The sequence below is a fragment of the Lolium rigidum genome, chromosome 3 (assembly GCF_022539505.1).
Source record: "Lolium rigidum isolate FL_2022 chromosome 3, APGP_CSIRO_Lrig_0.1, whole genome shotgun sequence".
NCBI classification, from domain to species: Eukaryota; Viridiplantae; Streptophyta; class Magnoliopsida; order Poales; family Poaceae; genus Lolium; species Lolium rigidum.
The window spans coordinates 91,609,647-91,627,732 of record NC_061510.1 but is presented as its reverse complement, the minus strand read 5'-3'; the positions used below and the strand labels follow the sequence as shown (position 1 = coordinate 91,627,732).

Sequence of the window (18,086 nt, the reverse complement as noted above, 5' to 3'; positions counted from 1 at the left end):
CGTACATATCTGAGGATCATGCACGTAAATTGGCTTAATTTTCTGAGCTACCTACAGGGAGGTAGACCCAGATTCGTGACAGCGAAGAAATCTGGAACTGCGCAGTAATCCAAATCTAGTACTTACTTTACTATCAAAGACTTTACTTGGAACAACAAAACACAAAACTAAGATAAGGAGAGGTTGCTACAGTAGTAAAAACTTCCAAGACTCAAATATAAAACAAAGTACTGTAGCAAAATAACACATGGGTTATCTCCCAAGAAGTTCTTTCTTTATAGCCATTAAGATGGGCTCAGCGAGTTTTAATGATGCACTCGCAAGAAATAGTATTTGAAGCAAAAGAGAGCATCAAGAGGCAAATTCAAAACACATTTAAGCCTAACATGCTTCCTATGCTTAGGAATCTTGTAAATAAACAAGTTCATGAAGAGCAAAGTAACAAGCATAGGAAGATAGAACAAGTGTAGCTTCAAAAATTTCAGCACATAGAGAGGCATTTTAGTAACATGAAAATTTCTACAACCATATTTTCCTCTCTCATAATAACTTTCAGTAGCAACATGAGCAAACTCAACAATATAACTATCACATAAAGCATTCTTATCATGAGTCTCATGCATAAAATTATTACTCTCCGGATAAGCATAATCAATTTTATTAGTAATAGTGGGAGCAAATTCAACAAAGTAGCTATCATTATTATTCTCATCATCAAATATGGGAGGCATATTGTAATCATAATCAAATTTATCCTCCATAACAAAGCGGTACTAAAAGACTACTATCATTATAATCATCATAAATAGGAGGCAAAGTATCATCAAAGTAAATTTTCTCCTCAATGCTTGGAGGACTAAAAATATCATGCTCATCAAAGCCAGCTTCCCCAAGCTTAGAATTTTCCATATCATTAGCAACAATGGTATTCAAAGTATTCATGCTAATATGTTCCATGGGTTTTTTAATTTTCGCATCAAACCATCCATGTCTTAAATCAGGAAATAGAATAAGAAGCTCATTGTTGTCCATTATGCCTAACTAGTGTAAACAAGAAAAACAAAAAGATGCAATTGCAGGATCTAAAGGAAATAGCTTCGAGCACACACACAACGGTAACAGAAAAGTACTTATGCCTGGGACCGGAGTATGAGAGCCTTTTACCTTTCCTCCCCGGCAACGGCGCCAGAAAAGTGCTTGATGTCTACGGGAGCTTCTATTCTTGTAGACAGTGTTGGGCCTCCAAGAGCAGAGGTTTGTAGAACAGCAAGCAAGTTTCCCTTAAGTGGATCACCCAAGGTTTATCGATCTCGGGGAGGAAGAGGTCAAAGATATCCCTCTCATGCAACCCCGCAACCACAAAGCAAGAAGTCTCTTGTGTCCCCAACACACCTAATAGGTGCACTAGTTCGGCGAAGAGATAGTGAAATACAGGTGGTATGAATAAGTAGTAGCAACGGCACCGGAAAAGTGCTTTGCCCAGGACAAGTAAACAAGCGAATGAGTAACGCGGCAGTAGTAACGCAGCAAGTAGTAACGCAAGAAAACAAGTAAACAAGCAGCGATAGCAGATATTTAGGAACAAGGCCTAGGGATTAGACTTTCACTAGTGGACACTCTCAACATTGATCACATAACAGAATAGATAAATGCATACTCTACACTCTTTTGTTGGATGATGAACACATTGCGTAGGATTACATGAACCCTCAATGCCGGAGTTAACAAGCTCCACAATTCAATGTTCATATTTAAATAACCTTAGAGTGCAAGAAAGATCAATTCGACTAAACCAAGTACTAACATAGCATGCACACTCGTCACCTTCATGCTATGTAGGAGGAATAATACACATCAATACTATCATAGCAATAGTTAACTTCATAATCTACAAGAGATCATAATCATAGCATACGCCAAGTACTAACACGGATGCACACACTCGTCACCATTACACCGTGTAGGAGGAATAAAACTACTTTAATAACATTGCTAGAGTAGCACATAGATAAATTGTGATACAAAACACATTGCAATCATAAAGAGATATAAATAAGCACTTCACTATGCCATTCATAACAGTGAATAAGTATTCTGTGAAATATAGCCTAAGAGACCCACACGGTGCACACTACTCGTCACCTTTACACACGTGGGACAAGGAGTCTCCGGAGATCACATAAGTAAAACTCACTTGACTAGCATAATGACATCTAGATTACAAGCATCATCATATGAATCTCAATCATGTAAGGCAGCTCATGAGATTATTGTATTGAAGCACATAGGAGAGAGATGAACCACATAGCTACCGGTACAGCCCCGAGCCTCGATGGAGAACTACTCCCTCCTCATGGGAGCAGCAGCGGTGATGAAGATGGCGGTGGAGATGGGGAAGCCTTCCGGGGGCACTTCCCCGCTCCGGCAGGGTGCCGGAACAGAGACTCCTGTCCCCCAGATCTTGGCTTCGCGATGGAGGCGGCTCTGGAAGGTTTTCCGTATCGTGGTTCTTCGCATCAGGGTTTTCTCGACGGAGGCTTTAAATAGGCGGAAGGGCAGCCTCGGAGGGGGCTCGGGGGCCCACACCATAGGGCGGCGCGGCCCCTCTCGGCCGCGCCGGGGTGTGGTGTGGGGCCCCCGTGGCTTCTCTCTCGCGGCTCTCGGGTGTTCTGGAAGGCTCCGGGAAAAATAGGACCCCGGGTCTTGATTTCGTCCAATTCCGAGAATATTTCGTTACTAGGATTTCGAAACCAAAAACAGCAGAAAACAAGAATCGGCACTTCGGCATCTTGTTAATAAGTTAGTTCCAGAAAATGCACGAATATGACATAAAGTGTGCATAAAACATGTAGGTATCATCAATAATATGGCATGGAACATAAGAAATTATCGATACGCCGGAGGCGTATCATGGTGAAGAATATGTACTTATGTGTTTTATTTCTTAATAAGTTGCTTGTTGAGCGGTAACCATGTTTCTGGGGACGGCATCAACTTTTACCTTTGTTGAATATCATGTGAGTTGCTATGCATGTTCGTCTTGTCTGAAGTAAGGGTGATTTTCATGATCAAATGGTTTGAGTATGCATATTGTTAGAGAAGAACATTGGGCCGCTAACTAAAGCCATGAATCATGGTGGAAGTTTCAGTTTGGACACAAATCCTCGATCTCTTATGAGAATATTATCTGTTGTTGAATGCTTAAGCATTAAAAGAGGAGTCCATTATCTGTTGTCTATGTTGTCCCGGTATGGATGTCTAAGTTGAGAATAATCAAAAGCGAGAAATCCAATGCGAACTTTCTCCTTAGACCTCTGTACATGCGGCATAGAGGTACCCCTTTGTGACACTTGGTTGAAACATATGCTATGCAATGATAATCCGTGTTAATCCAAGCTAATTAGGACAAGGTGCGGGCACTATTAGTATTCTATGCATGAGGCTTGTAACTTATAGGATGTCTTATACATAACACATATGATTTATTACTACCGTTGACAAAATTGTTTCTATGTTTTCAAAATGAAAAGCTCTAGCACAAATATAGTAATCCATGCTTCCCTCTGCGAAGGGCCATTCTTCTAGTTTATTGTTGAGTCAGTTTACCTATTCTTTCTATCTCGGAAGCAAACACTTGTGTAAACTGTGTGCATTGATTCCTACATGTTTACCTATTGCACTTGTTATATTACTTTGTGTTGACAACTATCCATGAGATATATATGTTGAAGTTGAAAGCAACCGCTGAAACTTATATCTTCGTTTGTGTTGTTTCAAAGCTTTCTACTAAGAATTTATTGCTTTATGAGTAACTCTTATGCAAGTCTTATAGATGCTTTTCTTGAAAGTATTATTCATGAAAAGTCTTTGCTATATGATTCATTTGTTTACTCATTGCCTTCATCATTGCTTAGAATCGCTGCATTCATCTCATGTGCTTTACAATAGTATTGATTAAGATTATGATAGCATGTCACTTCAGAAATTATCCTTGTTATCGTTTACCTACTCGAGGGCGAGTAGGAACGAAGCTTGGGGATGCTTGATACGTCTCAAACGTATCCATAATTTCTTATGTTCCATGCTACTTTTATGATGATACTCACATGTTTTATACACATTATATGTCATTATTATGCATTTTCCAGGCACTAACCTATTGACGAGATGCCGAAGAGCCAGTTGCTGTTTTCTGCTGTTTTTGGTTTCAGAAATCCTACAAAGGAAATATTCTCGGAATTGGACGAAATCAACGCCCAGGTTCTTATTTTTCCACGAAGCTTGCAGAAGACCGAAAGGGAAACGAAGTGGGGCGACGAGACGCTGACACAACAGGGCGGCGCGGCCCTGGCGTGTGGGGCCCTCGCGTCGCCCCTAAACCTACCCTTCCGCCTACTTAAAGCCTTCGTCGCGAAACCCCCAGTACCGAGAGCCACGATACGGAAAACCTTCCAGAGACGCCGCCGCCGCCAATCCCATCTCGGGGGATTCAGGAGATTGCCTCCGGCACCCTGCCGGAGAGGGGAATCATCTCCCGGAGGGCTCTTCATCGCCATGATCGCCTCCGGATCGATGTGTGAGTAGTTCACCCCTGGACTATGGGTCCATAGCAGTAGCTAGATGGTTGTCTTCTCCTCATTGTGCTATCATGTTAGATCTTGTGAGCTGCCTATCATGATCAAGATCATCTATTTGTAATGCTACATGTTGTGTTTGTTGGGATCCGATGAATATTGAATACTATGTCAAGTTGATTATCAATCTATCATATATGTTGTTTATGTTTTTGCATGCTCTCCGTTGCTAGTAGAGGCTCTGGCCAAGTTGATACTTGTAACTCCAAGAGGGAGTATTTATGCTCGATAGTGGGTTCATGCCTCCATTGAATCTGGGACAGTGACGTAAAGTTCTAAGGTTGTGGATGTGTCTGTTGCCACTAGGGATAAAACATCGATGCTTTGTCTAAGGATATTTGTGTTGATTACATTACGCACCATACTTAATGCAATTGTCCGTTGTTTGCAACTTAATACCGGAAGGGGTTCGGATGATAACCTCGAAAGTGGACTTTTTAGGCATAGATGCATGCTGGATAGCGGTCTATGTACTTTGTCGTAATGCCCTGATTAAATCTCATAGTACTCATCATGATATATGTATGTGCATTGTTATGCCTTCTTTATTTGTCAATTGCCCAACTGTAATTTGTTCACCCAACATGCTATTTATCTTATGGGAGAGACACCACTAGTGAACTGTGGACCCCGGTCCATTCTTTACATCTGAAATACAATCTATCTGCAATTGTTCTTTACCGTTCTTCGCAAACAAACATCATCTTCCACACTATACAATTAATCCTTTGTTTACAGTAAGCCGGTGAGATTGACAACCTCACCGTTACGTTGGGGCAAAGTACTTTGATTGTGTTGTGCGGGTTCCACGTTGGCGCCGGAATCCTCGGTGTTGCGCCGCACTACACTCCGTCACCAACGACCTTCACGTGATCCTTGACTCCTACTGGTTCGATAAACCTTGGTTTCTTACTGAGGGAAAACTTGCTACCGTACGCATCACACCTTCCTCTTGGGGTTCCCAACGGATGTGTGTTAACTGCACGCATCATTAACATGGGAGGAATTGAAGAAGAAGTTCCGGGATGCTCATGTTCCGGAAAGTGTGGTGGAGTTAAAGAAGAGGGAGTTCGAAGAGCTACAACGAGAACACGACGGACGTTGAGACCGGACCGAAAATCCGAAACAATGGCAACGCAAGTCCCTTGGTGAAGATATCAGCAAATTGGCGCGATGATGGTACGTGGAGAACACACACTTGACCAAGTTCCACTCGATCTCGAACGAAGTGTAGATCAATCTCGATGTGCTTGGTGCGCTCATGCTGAACCGGGTTTGTAGACATGCAGACGGCGCTAACATTGTCACAAAATACGACGGTGGACCGAGGGAGAGGTTGATGAAGTTCCGCCAAGAGTTGTCGGAGCCAAGTAGACTCAGCGACGGTGTTGGCGACGACACGATACTCTGCTTCAGCGCTGGAGCAGGAGACGGTATGTTGGCGCTTGGAGGACCAAGACACCAAGTTGTCACCGAGGAAGATGCAGTAGCCCAAAGTAGAACGCCGTGTGTCGGGGCAGCCGGTCCAATCCGCATCCATGTACGTGATCATCGAATCAGCGACGAATGGCATGAGCTGGAGGCCATGGCCGAGGGTGCCCTTGACGTAGCGAAGAACACGCTTGATCAACACGAGATGCTGGTCTTGCGGATCGTGCATGTGAAGACAGATTTGCTGCACGGTGTATGCGATGTCGGGACGTGTGAACGTCAAGTACTGTAAATCACCGGCAAGGCTGCGATACTTCGTAGGATCGGCGACGGGGGAGCCAGCGGTGGAGGCGAGCTTGGGCGCGGTGTCGATGGGGGTCGATGAGGACGTGCACACTGTCATGCCAGCGCGATCCAGAATCTCAGCGGCGTACTTCTGCTGGGATAAGAACATCCTAGAGGAAGTGCGGGTGACCGCGATGCCGAGAAAGTAGTGGAGACCCCCCATGTCCGTCATGGCGAACTCGGAGTTGAGAGCCGTGATGATGCGCTGGAGAAGGGGCGTCGAGGAGCCCATAAGAATGATGTCCTCGACGTATAGGAGTAGGTAGGCCGTGCCGAGCGTGCTGTGGAGCACGAAGAGGGAGGTGTCGGACTTGGAGCAAGTAAAGCCGATGGTCCCGACGAAGGAGGCGAAGCGCTGGTACCACGCGCGCGGAGCCTGCTTCAAACCGTAGAGGGAGCGGTTGAGACGGCAGACATGGTCCGGGCGGGTGGCGTCGATGAAACCCGTAGGCTGTCGGCAGTAGACGGTCTCGGACAACGTTCCATGAAGGAAGGCGTTCTTGACGTCGAGATGGCGGACGCCCCAGTTGAGGGAGAGTGCGACGGAGAGGATGACGCGGATCGTAGCCGGTTTTACAACCGGACTGAAGGTCTCATCGAAGTCGATGCCGGGAGCCTGGGAGAAGCCACGAAGAACCCAACGTGCCTTGTATCGATCAACGGAGCCGTCGGGGTTGAGCTTGTGGCGAAAAACCCATTTGCCGGTGATGATGTTGGCCGTGGAGGGAGGATGCACGAGATCCCACGTGTTGTTGGACATGAGTGCACCGTATTCAACCTTCATAGCATCGAGCCAGTTGGGGTCCTTGAGAGCTGTCCGAACCGTGGTAGGGATCGGAGACAAGACACCAGTGGCCGTGGTGTTGAGGTTGAGGCGCTCCTGTGGCCTGATGGTCTTGCCGGCCTGGCGTCGTGTCACCATCTGAGGAGAGACGGGTGCTGGTGAGGGAGAGCGAGGAGACGTGGCCGATGTAGAGCTCGGTGGAGAGGACGCCGTGGAGGGTGTGGCCGAGACGGTCGGCGAGCACGCATGAGTCGCAGTCGAGGGCGAGGCCGAGGGCGAGGCCAAGGGCGAGGCCGAGGACGACGCTGCGGGTGAGGCTGCTGCGGCAGAGAAGCGGGGCGCGGCAGGCTACGGCGGGAGGAAGGAGGGGAACGGGGTCAGTAGCGGGACGTGCGTGGCGATGTGGTCGTAGTCAGAGTCGAGACCCTTGAGGACGTTCCAGATGAGGGCATCATCGGTGACGGGGGCGCCGACATCACCGAGGGCGTCGGCCATGGTTTTTTTGCTCGAGGCAGTAGGCCGTGATAGACTTACCCTGCTTCTCGATGTTGCGGAATTTCTGGCCGAGGTAGCCAGCCCGGGCCTGCTGGTTGTCGCGGAAGAGGGCGACGATGCGCCGCCAGACGGAGTAAGGCGTGGTGGGATTCTCCATCACCATGTCGGTGATCTCGGGCGTGATGGAGCCGTAGAGCCAGCGCAGAACGGTGGCGTCCATGCGCAGCCACTCGTCGTCGTCGGCGGGCGGCGTGGCCGTGGTGAGGTGGTCGTCGAGGGCGTAGGTGGTGACGGCGATCTGCACCATGTTGTTCCAGCGGGTGTAGTTCGACGCCTTGAGGTCGAGGGTGACGGGGATGAGCGCCTTGACGCTCTGGATGTTGGTGGCCTGGGCCCAAAGGGCGGCGAAGGGAGAGGCGCCGGCGTCGGACATGGTGGGGGAAGAGGGGCAGCGGCGCAGGGAAGGAACCCTGGCGCGGCGGCGGTAATAGGTGAGGGCGGCGGAAGCAGAGGTTTGTTGGCTGATACCATGTAGAAAGATAGAATTGGGTGGGATATGTCACAATGATGCTTTCCCCGTAATCTCATATATATAGGCAAATACAAGATTTAAAATAACTACCATAATGACCTCAATCTCCTATAAACCGAATCAAGATATGGTGTTAAGTGCTATTGATATTCGGTTAATGACTCCGATATCATCTGTTAATGACACCGATATCCTAGGGATACTCGGTGGCCTAACAGCGGCCTCAATCGTATCCGCGAGCCGTCGCATCCGGACCCAAACGTACTGAAATACGGTTCGTTTGCGGCGACCCATTGAAGATGGCATCTCCAGCGCGGGTACGCAAAACGTCCGCGTGCGTCCTTTTAGGTAAAAACCTGTCCCAACGCGCGGTCCCAAATGCAAAACGGACGGTCCGCGAAGTCCGGCACGACCCAAACCTCGACCAAATTTAAGTGACTTTTGGGGCGAGCCGGACTTCGCGGACCGTCCGTTTCATCCGCGCATGTCCGTTCGTGGTCCATTTGTCAGTGATAGAAAAAAAGCAGACATATCTTCTCTCTCCCTGCTTCCTCTCTGACTGCTTTTTCCCATGGATACCTTTCATCCTCCCCGCCGGAGTGGAGCTCGCCTAGCTCAGTTCCGCCGTCGACCTCCGCTGGAGACTCCCGGCGCCGCCGTCTCCTTTTTTTCATCCCAGCTAGAAGTCGCCGGAGCCAAAATGAGCACCGCGGGCCTCGACGCCGCCGAGCAAGATGAAGATGGGGCGGAGTTCGCCGGAGCGGGACGGGGGCGGAGCTCGCCATGCGTGCCTCGCAGCGACGCAACGGGGGCGGAGCTTGCCCTCACTTTCCCGCACAGAGGCGCGACGACGCCGGCGGCGCCTTGCATTCGAGCCACGAGCGGCCGAGCCCAAGACGGCAGCGCGCCGCTCTGCCCAGGACGCCCGCGCCATGCCGCTCCGCCCAGCTCGCGGCCAGCTGCCCACGGCGGCAAGGGGGCCGCGCCCGCGTCGGCAAGGGGGCCGCGCCCGCGTCGGCGAGGAACGGGGCCGGCGCACAGGGCCGCGCCCGCGTCGGCGAGGAACGAGGCCGGCGCACAGGGCCGCGCCCGCGTCGGCGAGGGGGCCGCGCCCGCGGCAAGGGCGGCGGCGAACAGGGCGTCGGGGACGCCGGCGGCGCCTTGCATTCGAGGCAGCGCCCGCGGTGGGGCCTCTGCCGCGGCGAGGAATGGGGCAGCGCGGGCACGGACATCAGCGACGTCAGATGCACGGCATGGACCAGCACCATCTCGCCGGAGCCAAAATGAGCACCGCGGGCCTCGACGCCGCCGAGCAAGATGAAGATGGGGCGGAGTTCGCCGGAGCGGGACGGGGGCGGAGCTCGCCATGCGTGCCTCGCAGCGACGCAACGGGGCGGAGCTTGCCCTCACTTTCCCGCACGGAGGCGCGACGACGCCGGCGGCGCCTGCATTCGAGCCACGAGCGGCCGAGCCCAAGACGGCAGCGCGCCGCTCCGCCCGAGACGCCCGCGCCATGCCGCTCCGCCCAGCTCGCGGCCAGCTGCCCACGGCGGCAGGGGGCCGCACCCGCGTCGGCAAGGGGGCCGCGCCCGCGTCGGCGAGGAACGGGGCCGGCGCACGGGGCCGCGCCCGCGTCGGCGAGGAACGAGGCCGGCGCACGGGGCCGCGCCCGCGTCGGCGAGGGGGCCGCGCCCGCGGCAAGGGCGGCGGCGAACGTGGCGTCGGGGACGCCGGCGGCGCCTTGCATTCGAGGCGGCGCCCGCGGTGGGGCCTCGCCGCGGCGAGGAATGGGGCAGCGCGGGCACGGACATCAGCGACGTCAGATGCACGGCATGGACCAGCACCATCTCGCGGCGGGCGACGGCGTGCGCGAGGCGACCGCGGCAAGGGCGGCGGCGCACGGGGCGGCGCCCGCGGCGGCGGACGGGGCGACGAACGAGGCCACGCCCGGGGCGGCGAACGGCTGCGGGCAGCGGCCGAGCGGCCGTCCGAGGTGCGGCAGCAGGGCGGAGCTCACCGGGCGAGCCGTGGCGCGGCGGGGCGGAGGTCGCCGGGCCGTGGAGCGGCGGGGCCGGGGCTTGCCGGGGCTGTGGCGCGGCGGGGCGGAGGTCGCCGGGGCCGTGGCGCGGCGGGGAGGGAGGCCGGCGGCCCGGGGCTCGACGGGGCTTGCCGGGGCGGAGGTACTACTAGTATGCTAGGAAGAAGAAGAATACGATTTGCGTCTCACACAGCGTTGGGGAATAAAAAAAGAAACGGACATCCTTATCTGTCCGCGTCTCCGGAGGCCGACCCAAACGACCAAAATCGGACATCCGAATACGTCCGTTTGGGTCGCATGGTTGGAGATGCCCTAAGATCCTATTCGTCATTTTCGCTGGTGGACTGGGAAGTCTGGGAGGCAGAGGCCTACCAGGCGTACGTCACTACGCCGTGCTCCCTGTCCTCGCTGCCTTGTTCTCTGCCCTGTGCTTCCTCCTCGACAGATTCATCTTCGAGGTAATAAACTTATTTTTTCTTGTTGTTTCACTTACGGTGAGCGATGGGTCGGGATATAAGAATCCGCATGTACGTGTGCACATCAGCACATGGGTTATCTGCATAGGTAATGTACTGAAATTTAAGGGACACTTGAATTCAAAATTATTAAAGAGTGCATACTGAGGAAGAACAACCTCACCTTGCACATTTTTTTCTAGATCATGTGATTCTACTTGAAAATTAAGAATAAGGTATATGATCCCAAACCAGAAGAACGCACACTGGACGTGTCAAGAACACTATGAATGGTACAAATAAATGTGGTTACAGGTTTTAGGTATTAAAAAAGAGCCTGCGCTGTATAGTCGGAGATGCAGTAGATCAGTATGGCAAGGCTTCAGCTAGATTGTCAGAAGCAAACCTGACTACCTGAGCACATGGGTTCAACTCCAACATGTCTAAGCATCGACTGTAAATCTTCAAAACCTCCAGTAAATTAAATTATTGTGGTACAAAAAGGAAACAATGGAAAATGAATGGAGTGTACCTGGAAAAGTAAATTGCACGCAGTATGATGCGTAAAAAAACATCTGCGCAGAACCAAATACCAATTTTATATTTCAACTGAAGGTGGCGCTTCATATATGCAAACTGAACTTTACGCAGTCGATAGACGATAGCTGTATGACAAATAGGAAAATCCAGTATGAAATCTCCATAACGATACAAAAGAAATCCCCATGTTGCCTAGTCAGAAATTACTTCTTCTTGTATTTGAAGCGCTCAGGATAATGCAAGAGTAACGAAACCTTGACATCCATAGTTAGATAAACATATAAGATAGCAATCTCTGAGAGCACAAAACCAAATTGATGTCTAGTGATCTGCTTAAACTCAATGTAAAAAAAATTAGCAGACATAAGATCAAACCTCCATTGAGACAGCAATCACTATACTTGGACTTAGTAGTATATAACCAGAGCACTCATCGATGGATGAAATCTGAAGATGAAGTGTTGAAAGTAGAACATGGAAGGGAGCGAATATAAAACTGACCCTCGTGCACCCATGGAAACGAAAGAAGCAGAATGTAGAGAGAAGTAGTGCCTTTCTATTAGTCAAAGGGATTAACTGTTTGTTCTCTGTATCACACGGTATAATTGCTGCACCCTTATGGAGCTCTCACAGACGCTTGGATTTTCGGCCATCCGATCGAGCTGACGTGGCGCGATCTCGGCCGGCTGTTCCGTCCAGGGCGCGAGGCCCTCGCGCGAACCCACGTTTTATCCATGGGTCGCGAAAAGCCCCGCTCGGCCCGATCTCTCGCTAGCCCTCCACCAATCGCCACGCCCCCAATCGCTCCCCAATCCCCACTCCTCCGCCCGTCTCCTCCCCTTCCTCTCCCCTCGCGCCCTCCATCCCGCCGCCACCTCCATCTCCTGCGCCTCTCTCCCGATCACCTCCTGCGCGGGCGACGGGCGGCGCGGCCGACATCGGGCGCCGGCCGACGAGGGCAGCGCGGGCGACCTCCGCAGGAGCCGGCATGGCGGGCGGCTTGGGGAGGAGGAGGAGGTGGAGCTCCGGCGGCCGAGCCGGCTGCAGCAGCGCCGCCGATTTAACATCAGTCCCCTCCGTGGGAGTGCCGCCGTCGGTGGGACGCGGCACGAGCGCGTCGGACCAGGGCCGACAGTGGAGTGCAGCGCGAGCGCGCGGGGGCGGCACCGCCGGTGGAGCACGGCTGCTGCGGTGGTCGCCCTCCCAGCCAGTGGCGTAGCAGCCCGCGCTTATCCATCTCGTCTTCGTCAAGCCGCCCGTGGAGCACTTGCCGCCGATGCGGTCGCCCAGCGCGAGGGGGAAGTCGGCGGCGACCGGCCCTGGCAAGCGCGAGGGGGAATTGTGGCTATTCTCTCTTCCCCGTGCGCCCTTTGCGATGTGCATCCTCTCCCGAGCGGCCGGTCTCGCCAACACCTCGTCCCTGCTCTCCCCTACGCGGCCAAGCCCGAGCAACCGCTGCACATCGCCAGCAGCGCTGCTGGTGCCGCGGCGGCCGGACGAGGTGCGGCGCCTCGTCAGGCTCACATTCGTGCGCCCGCCACTCATCATGCCGTCCTGCTTCCTCTGGGACTACATTAAGGTCAGCTGCCGTTTCAGATTGAATTTTTTTTCTTTGTTACTAGCAAATTCTTGTTGGAATTGATTCTGCCCATTGAACTGCGAGACCATAGGACGTCAGATGTGATTATAAAATCGTAGGAGGGGGATATTGAGGCGCCTCTAGATAGGAGAATTGTGTTTTTTTATGTGGATATATGGAGTAGCAATCGAGTCAAATTTCGTCTCACTTTTTCAGATAGAAAACGGTCCTCTGCACGTGCTGGTGCTGGGGCTGGGAACCGAGTTGGCCATTCAAATGCCTGAAATTGAAACGTTTGGTTCATCTTAATCGCTTGAATCATGTGCCAAATTGGTCTACAATAAAGCAGAGGATTTTAATTGACTGATTTCTCACTGACTGAACATTCATCTTCATCCTCAGGTCGATTTTATTTGCAAAACAAACACTACCACAGATTGAATTATCAGGGCCTAGGTTCAGTGATAACATTTATTTAGTTGTCTGGCATCCAGATTTTACACACAGTTTTTCAGGATGCTTCGAGGGAAAGGTATGCTAAGGCGGAGTGGGGGGATATTTTCTTTGCACTGCTGTCTGTTTGTTGTGGTTGAAAACATCACCGAATATCTTATTACCGTCAGTGGACACCAACTAACTGAAACCACTATGTGTGGCTGTTGTAATGCGCGAGTAGATATGATGTAGCCGACAAAGCCTCAAAATATTGACACACGTGGTTAGGAGCAGATCATCAGTCTTGTTTTGTTCATGTGAACATGTTTGCATGTGATTTCTACCTGTGGAGGCAGCGGCAGCCGCACAGACACTTGCAAGTGGAGGGCCCAGAGTAAGCGAGTGACAACATGCTTGATTTAATACATAGTAGGTCCACCATTTGTTTGCTAACTTATGTTCTGGAGTTATGTTCTCCTCTACTAAAGTTCACATTTCTGGTGTAAAGTTAGCACAATAATTACTTACCTCCTACAAATAAATTGATGTTCAGTACGTAAATGCAATTGATTATGGATTTCTCTAACTGCTTGAAATTTCTTGGAGCTGCAGTTCAGTTAACTATGCGATCAAGTTGATTCCAGTGAATATTTGATGTTCTCCTTTGAAAGAAGAACATAACAGAAAAGAACCCAATTTGATTTTTTCGAAAGTAAAGTGTTAAGTCGACAACTGACAACATTAAGATAATAATATTGATGTTTGAATTATATGGACGGGCGGTTCATCTGGGTGACCACAGAAATGCTTCTTGGACTGCATCTGGTGTTTTGATTTGACTTTTTTTTTTGCCTCAGATTACATATGATGCACACACGAGCGATAGGTTGATATGTATTTTACCTGCTTGCTTCTGACTTCAGCTTAAATATTTTTATACTAAAATTCGTTTGGTAAGAAGCAATGGAATTATTGGTTGCTATGCAGCCCAAAATATGTATGTTTGCATTTTAGTACTGTGTTTTGGCTGTTGCTCGATTTTGGTACCATGTTTGGGTTGGGCCAAGACTTTTAAACTGATCTGCAAATTGCCAGAGCTTCATCTAGCATTTTCATGTACCTTCTTTTAGCCTTCAAGTTATGTGTGATGTATGCATAATCCATTTATACACTGATATGCATTCATCCTGCTTGCTTGACACTGAATTAATATTTTAGAGTACCAATTTACAGTTCTGAAATTTGTTGAGTAAGAAGCAGTGAAAGTATTGTTGGTTATACTACCTCAAATATGAATATTCACATTTTAATGTTGTGCTTTGGCCTGTCCTTCGATTTAAGTGTTACGTTTGGGTTAGTCTAGCACAACTAGATATATTTCAGTTAAGTCTCCTAAACTTCACTTAGCAGGTAAAATTCTTCTGTTTAGCAGAGCATGCTTTCCTTTGGCATGATCAGAACTGTTTTTGGTGATCTGGCTGAATATTATTTTATTTGCGATCGTGGTTTTTTTTAATGGTGTACTTGTGCATATATTTGGGATACATTGTGCTATATGCTTTTTTTTTGTTTCAGGTTCTACGTTGCTGCTGCAGGCTATTGTTGCGATTGTTTCTTTGGTAGGTAGCTGCTTATGAATATAATTGGGCTGAGTGAAATTCATCTTTCTTAGCGGTGAATGAGTCTTTGACTTACTGGTGAATAAGTTTTAGACATACCTGCTTTGTATAGTACATTTGTCCGGTTCATTCCCATGTCCTACGCCGATGCAAGTCTTCCGTAAATTGTTTGTAGGCGCAAACCATTGTCACAGCTCAGGCGGATGCAACGAGCAATAAGAAGAATGTCTGAATAAAAAGCAGGTATGTTGAGGGTGACTTTGATGCGTGATGGGCGCTGGTGCTGCGGTCCACACCCGGATCGATCCGCTAAGGAACTGCCCCACATCCGGATCGATGCCGCCCAAGAGCAAAATCTGAAGAACAAGGTGTTATCTCTCTTTCTCTCTTCGTAGTAGCAATGAGTTGATCATGCTCGGGGCATTTTGCGCCTTTTCCAATTGATCATATGCTATTCTTTCAGTATTTTCTGCTTTAGCTAAAGATTGCAGAGTTGTTGTCTACCGCAGGGGTCATCACATCACTGGCCTCCATTCTTGCTTCATTGAGTTGCCCATCAATGCTTATTAGCGCAATGCAGAGGTAGCTCCAATTATGCAGTTTGTTTTATCAAATTGTTTCCTGGTTCGAGGCTGCAGATTTGCACACTAATTGTTTCTATAAATGTCAGGCCTAAAAGACTATTGATAGGATGACAATAGGAGGACAAGAGATGCCACATTACCAAACCGGCCCTCCTCAGCCTCTTATTTGGCAAGGATCTGCAAGTTCTCTCTGTCTATTTTGTCTCTTAAAAGTACATACCATCATTTCCTTACATTTCATTTTCTTGTGCTGTAGGCAAGAATGAACACCCTCCAGTTTAGTTGCTTACAAGGCCCATTGGTAATTAGCTTCGCCAATAGTTCTCATGTTTGTTTGTGTCGGTATTGTAAATATCAGACTCTCAACTACAATATCTTTATGCTTATTCCGGTATATATGGGGAGTAGTATCTGATGAAATCTCATATTTCCTTTGTTTTAATCTAAATGTTTATTTTATCTGCCCTAAAATCTCGGGATTGCACTGAGAAAATATGCAGACGCATGTCGTGTTTAAATTTCCTATGCTATTTAAGTCAGTTTGCTGCCAGGATAATGTCAGCACTAGCATCCATGTCTATAAATTCTCCAGGGTCATAATTTGAATAATTATGCAAGACACTTTGAGTAAAGGTTTTCTGTAGATCTTTGCTCCTTGAAAGCTAGGACTTGGGGAACACAAATGTTCTCGCTTCGAGACCTGATCTGCATAATTCATAAATAGTTGTTATGTCTAGGTTTAAATTTTTGAATAATATGTAAATCAGTGACATACTAGCATCAGTCGTTCATAGTTGCTATGTCTAGGCGTTAATTTTTTGAATAATATGTAAATAGTTGTGCGTGATAACTGAAAGTTTACGATGCTATTGTTTGAGAAATGAGAGAAGAATAACATGCATAACTATTCCTCATCAGAAAGGACAAATATTACGTGGTATTTTTTTAGATTCAAAACTTTGAGAATATATGGTCCCTGAAGTAATTTGTTGGAGTTTCCGTAAACCGTTGTCTTCCCATCTCTTCCTAGCACATCACTTTTCATTCCTCTTGAAATGTGTTGATTACATTGTACTTATCTTTCTTTCTCTATAGAGCATGCTTATCTTTCTTTCTCTATAGAGCATGTTTTACGTGCTATGGAGCTGACGGACAACGTGTTTGGCAAAGATACAGTTGTTGATCCAAAATCAGTTGTTGAACCTCTGCCTTGGCCAAATGATATTTTTTTACGTATTTTCAACATGTCTTATCTTATATAATATATATTTTTATCTGTTCACCATGTCTTGACAAAAGATATAAATGCAGATGTGGGAGACAATAACCCCCTGGGACCATACGAGTACATGGCTCCAGCTTCACGTTAGGTATGCATATTGAATTTTAGTTTCAGGGGCCACTAAGTTATCAGGTTCTTATAAATTCAGTTTCTATGATCTCTTTGGCCTTTTAGTATGGATGTGGCGATCGGCTTGGATTTTCAAACAGATCTGAGATTAAAAATGATTGTTTGCATTTTTACGTAAGAGGATTATCAAAGAAGGATGTTTCCTTATAAACAAACCGTCCATTCAAAGTTATGTTTTCCCACATGCTTACTGATTTTTCTACAATACTTGCATACGATGATTTGTTAAGTATTTATGCTATACTGATAAAAACCGCTTCACATGCTAGATACGTAGCCTTGCAGCTTTCTTTTGCTCTACGTGTGAATAGAATCCGTCCGAGCTACTCCCTGATGGCCAGATTTACTTTTGAATGCCCGTACTGCTTGCAGCGGATGATGTTCACATGTTTGTCTATCAGCCATGGTGAACCTGGTCTGATCATCCGACACTTTTTATGCAACGTTGTTGCCTACATGACCATGTTGTTAAACCTTGACTAAATTTCAGTAAAATGTACCCAGGAATTCAATCAGCTATGTTATGTAATATACTTAGCACAGTATTGTGTTAGATGAACCTGTACATGTTTTTATCTATCTATGCTGGGATTTATGCTACGACATTAAACTTATATGCTCTCCATCAGACGTATTCACAAGACTGTCATATAGCCTAAATCCAAAATGCAGTTCTATGTACAATTCCATCCTCATTGACATTTAGGACATCAGATTTTTATCTTTTTATACAAAATCTACATTTGCACGGATTTCACGGGATCGTGCGCCAAGGCGCACATATAAATCTAGTTACAAATTAATATGCTGGTAGGGTGCTGGCTGCTGGGTAGGTGAGGATATGTAAAGACGGGAAAAGCATAGTGGAGCATTATTGGCACTAAGCTTTGGTTACTGCATGAAATAAATGGTTGAGATTGAAGCGTTGCATCTTACAAAAATAATGACAGTGGAGGCTGCAGTTTTGCTTATAGATAGATCAGCTGCAATGAAAACAAAATACAAAAGTAATGACATGGAAGGCTGCTGATGTGGGAGATTATGATTGGCCTAACATGTTTGATGAGGTGGATAGCTTGCATGTTAAAAGAAATCACTTAGTGGGTTGCTTCCATTTAGATATTATAGATTATAGATTCCTAGTCAGCTGACATCAGTCACCTTAGGTACTTGGGTTTGTTTTAGGCCTGGCTGTTTGGGTGTT

The 18,086-nt window shown here is 48.3% G+C and overlaps 1 protein-coding gene and 1 long non-coding RNA gene across 3 annotated transcripts; both read left to right on the top strand.

Annotated features, from left to right (window-relative positions):
- The first annotated feature begins 12,530 nt into the window (after positions 1-12,530).
- On the top strand, positions 12,531-15,123 carry LOC124695183. Its single transcript, XM_047228064.1, has 3 exons — positions 12,531-12,833; positions 14,844-14,887; positions 15,063-15,123. The coding sequence occupies exons 1-3, from the start codon at positions 12,531-12,533 to the stop codon at positions 15,121-15,123; spliced, it is 408 nt and encodes a 135-aa protein (XP_047084020.1).
- A 20-nt stretch (positions 15,124-15,143) lies between these two features.
- On the top strand, positions 15,144-17,582 carry LOC124697512. 2 transcript variants are annotated; one of them, XR_007000804.1, is made up of 5 exons: positions 15,144-15,255; positions 15,397-15,469; positions 15,558-15,772; positions 16,783-16,841; positions 17,152-17,582. It is a non-coding gene; the product is annotated as an uncharacterized LOC124697512 (long non-coding RNA). The 2 variants fall into 2 exon arrangements; XR_007000803.1 differs by having other exon boundaries at positions 16,783-17,582.
- Positions 17,583-18,086: the final 504 nt, after the last annotated feature.

Excerpts from the sequence above, each read along its gene's own strand:
- LOC124695183 (XM_047228064.1), top strand. The coding sequence starts at position 12,531 with ATGCGGTCGCCCAGCGCGAGGGGGAAGTCGGCGGCGACCGGCCCTGGC. Across the intron at positions 12,834-14,843 it reads TCCTCTGGGACTACATTAAG|GTTCTACGTTGCTGCTGCAG; the intron begins GTCAGCTGCCGT and ends TTTTTGTTTCAG. Across the intron at positions 14,888-15,062 it reads TTGTTGCGATTGTTTCTTTG|GCGCAAACCATTGTCACAGC; the intron begins GTAGGTAGCTGC and ends AATTGTTTGTAG.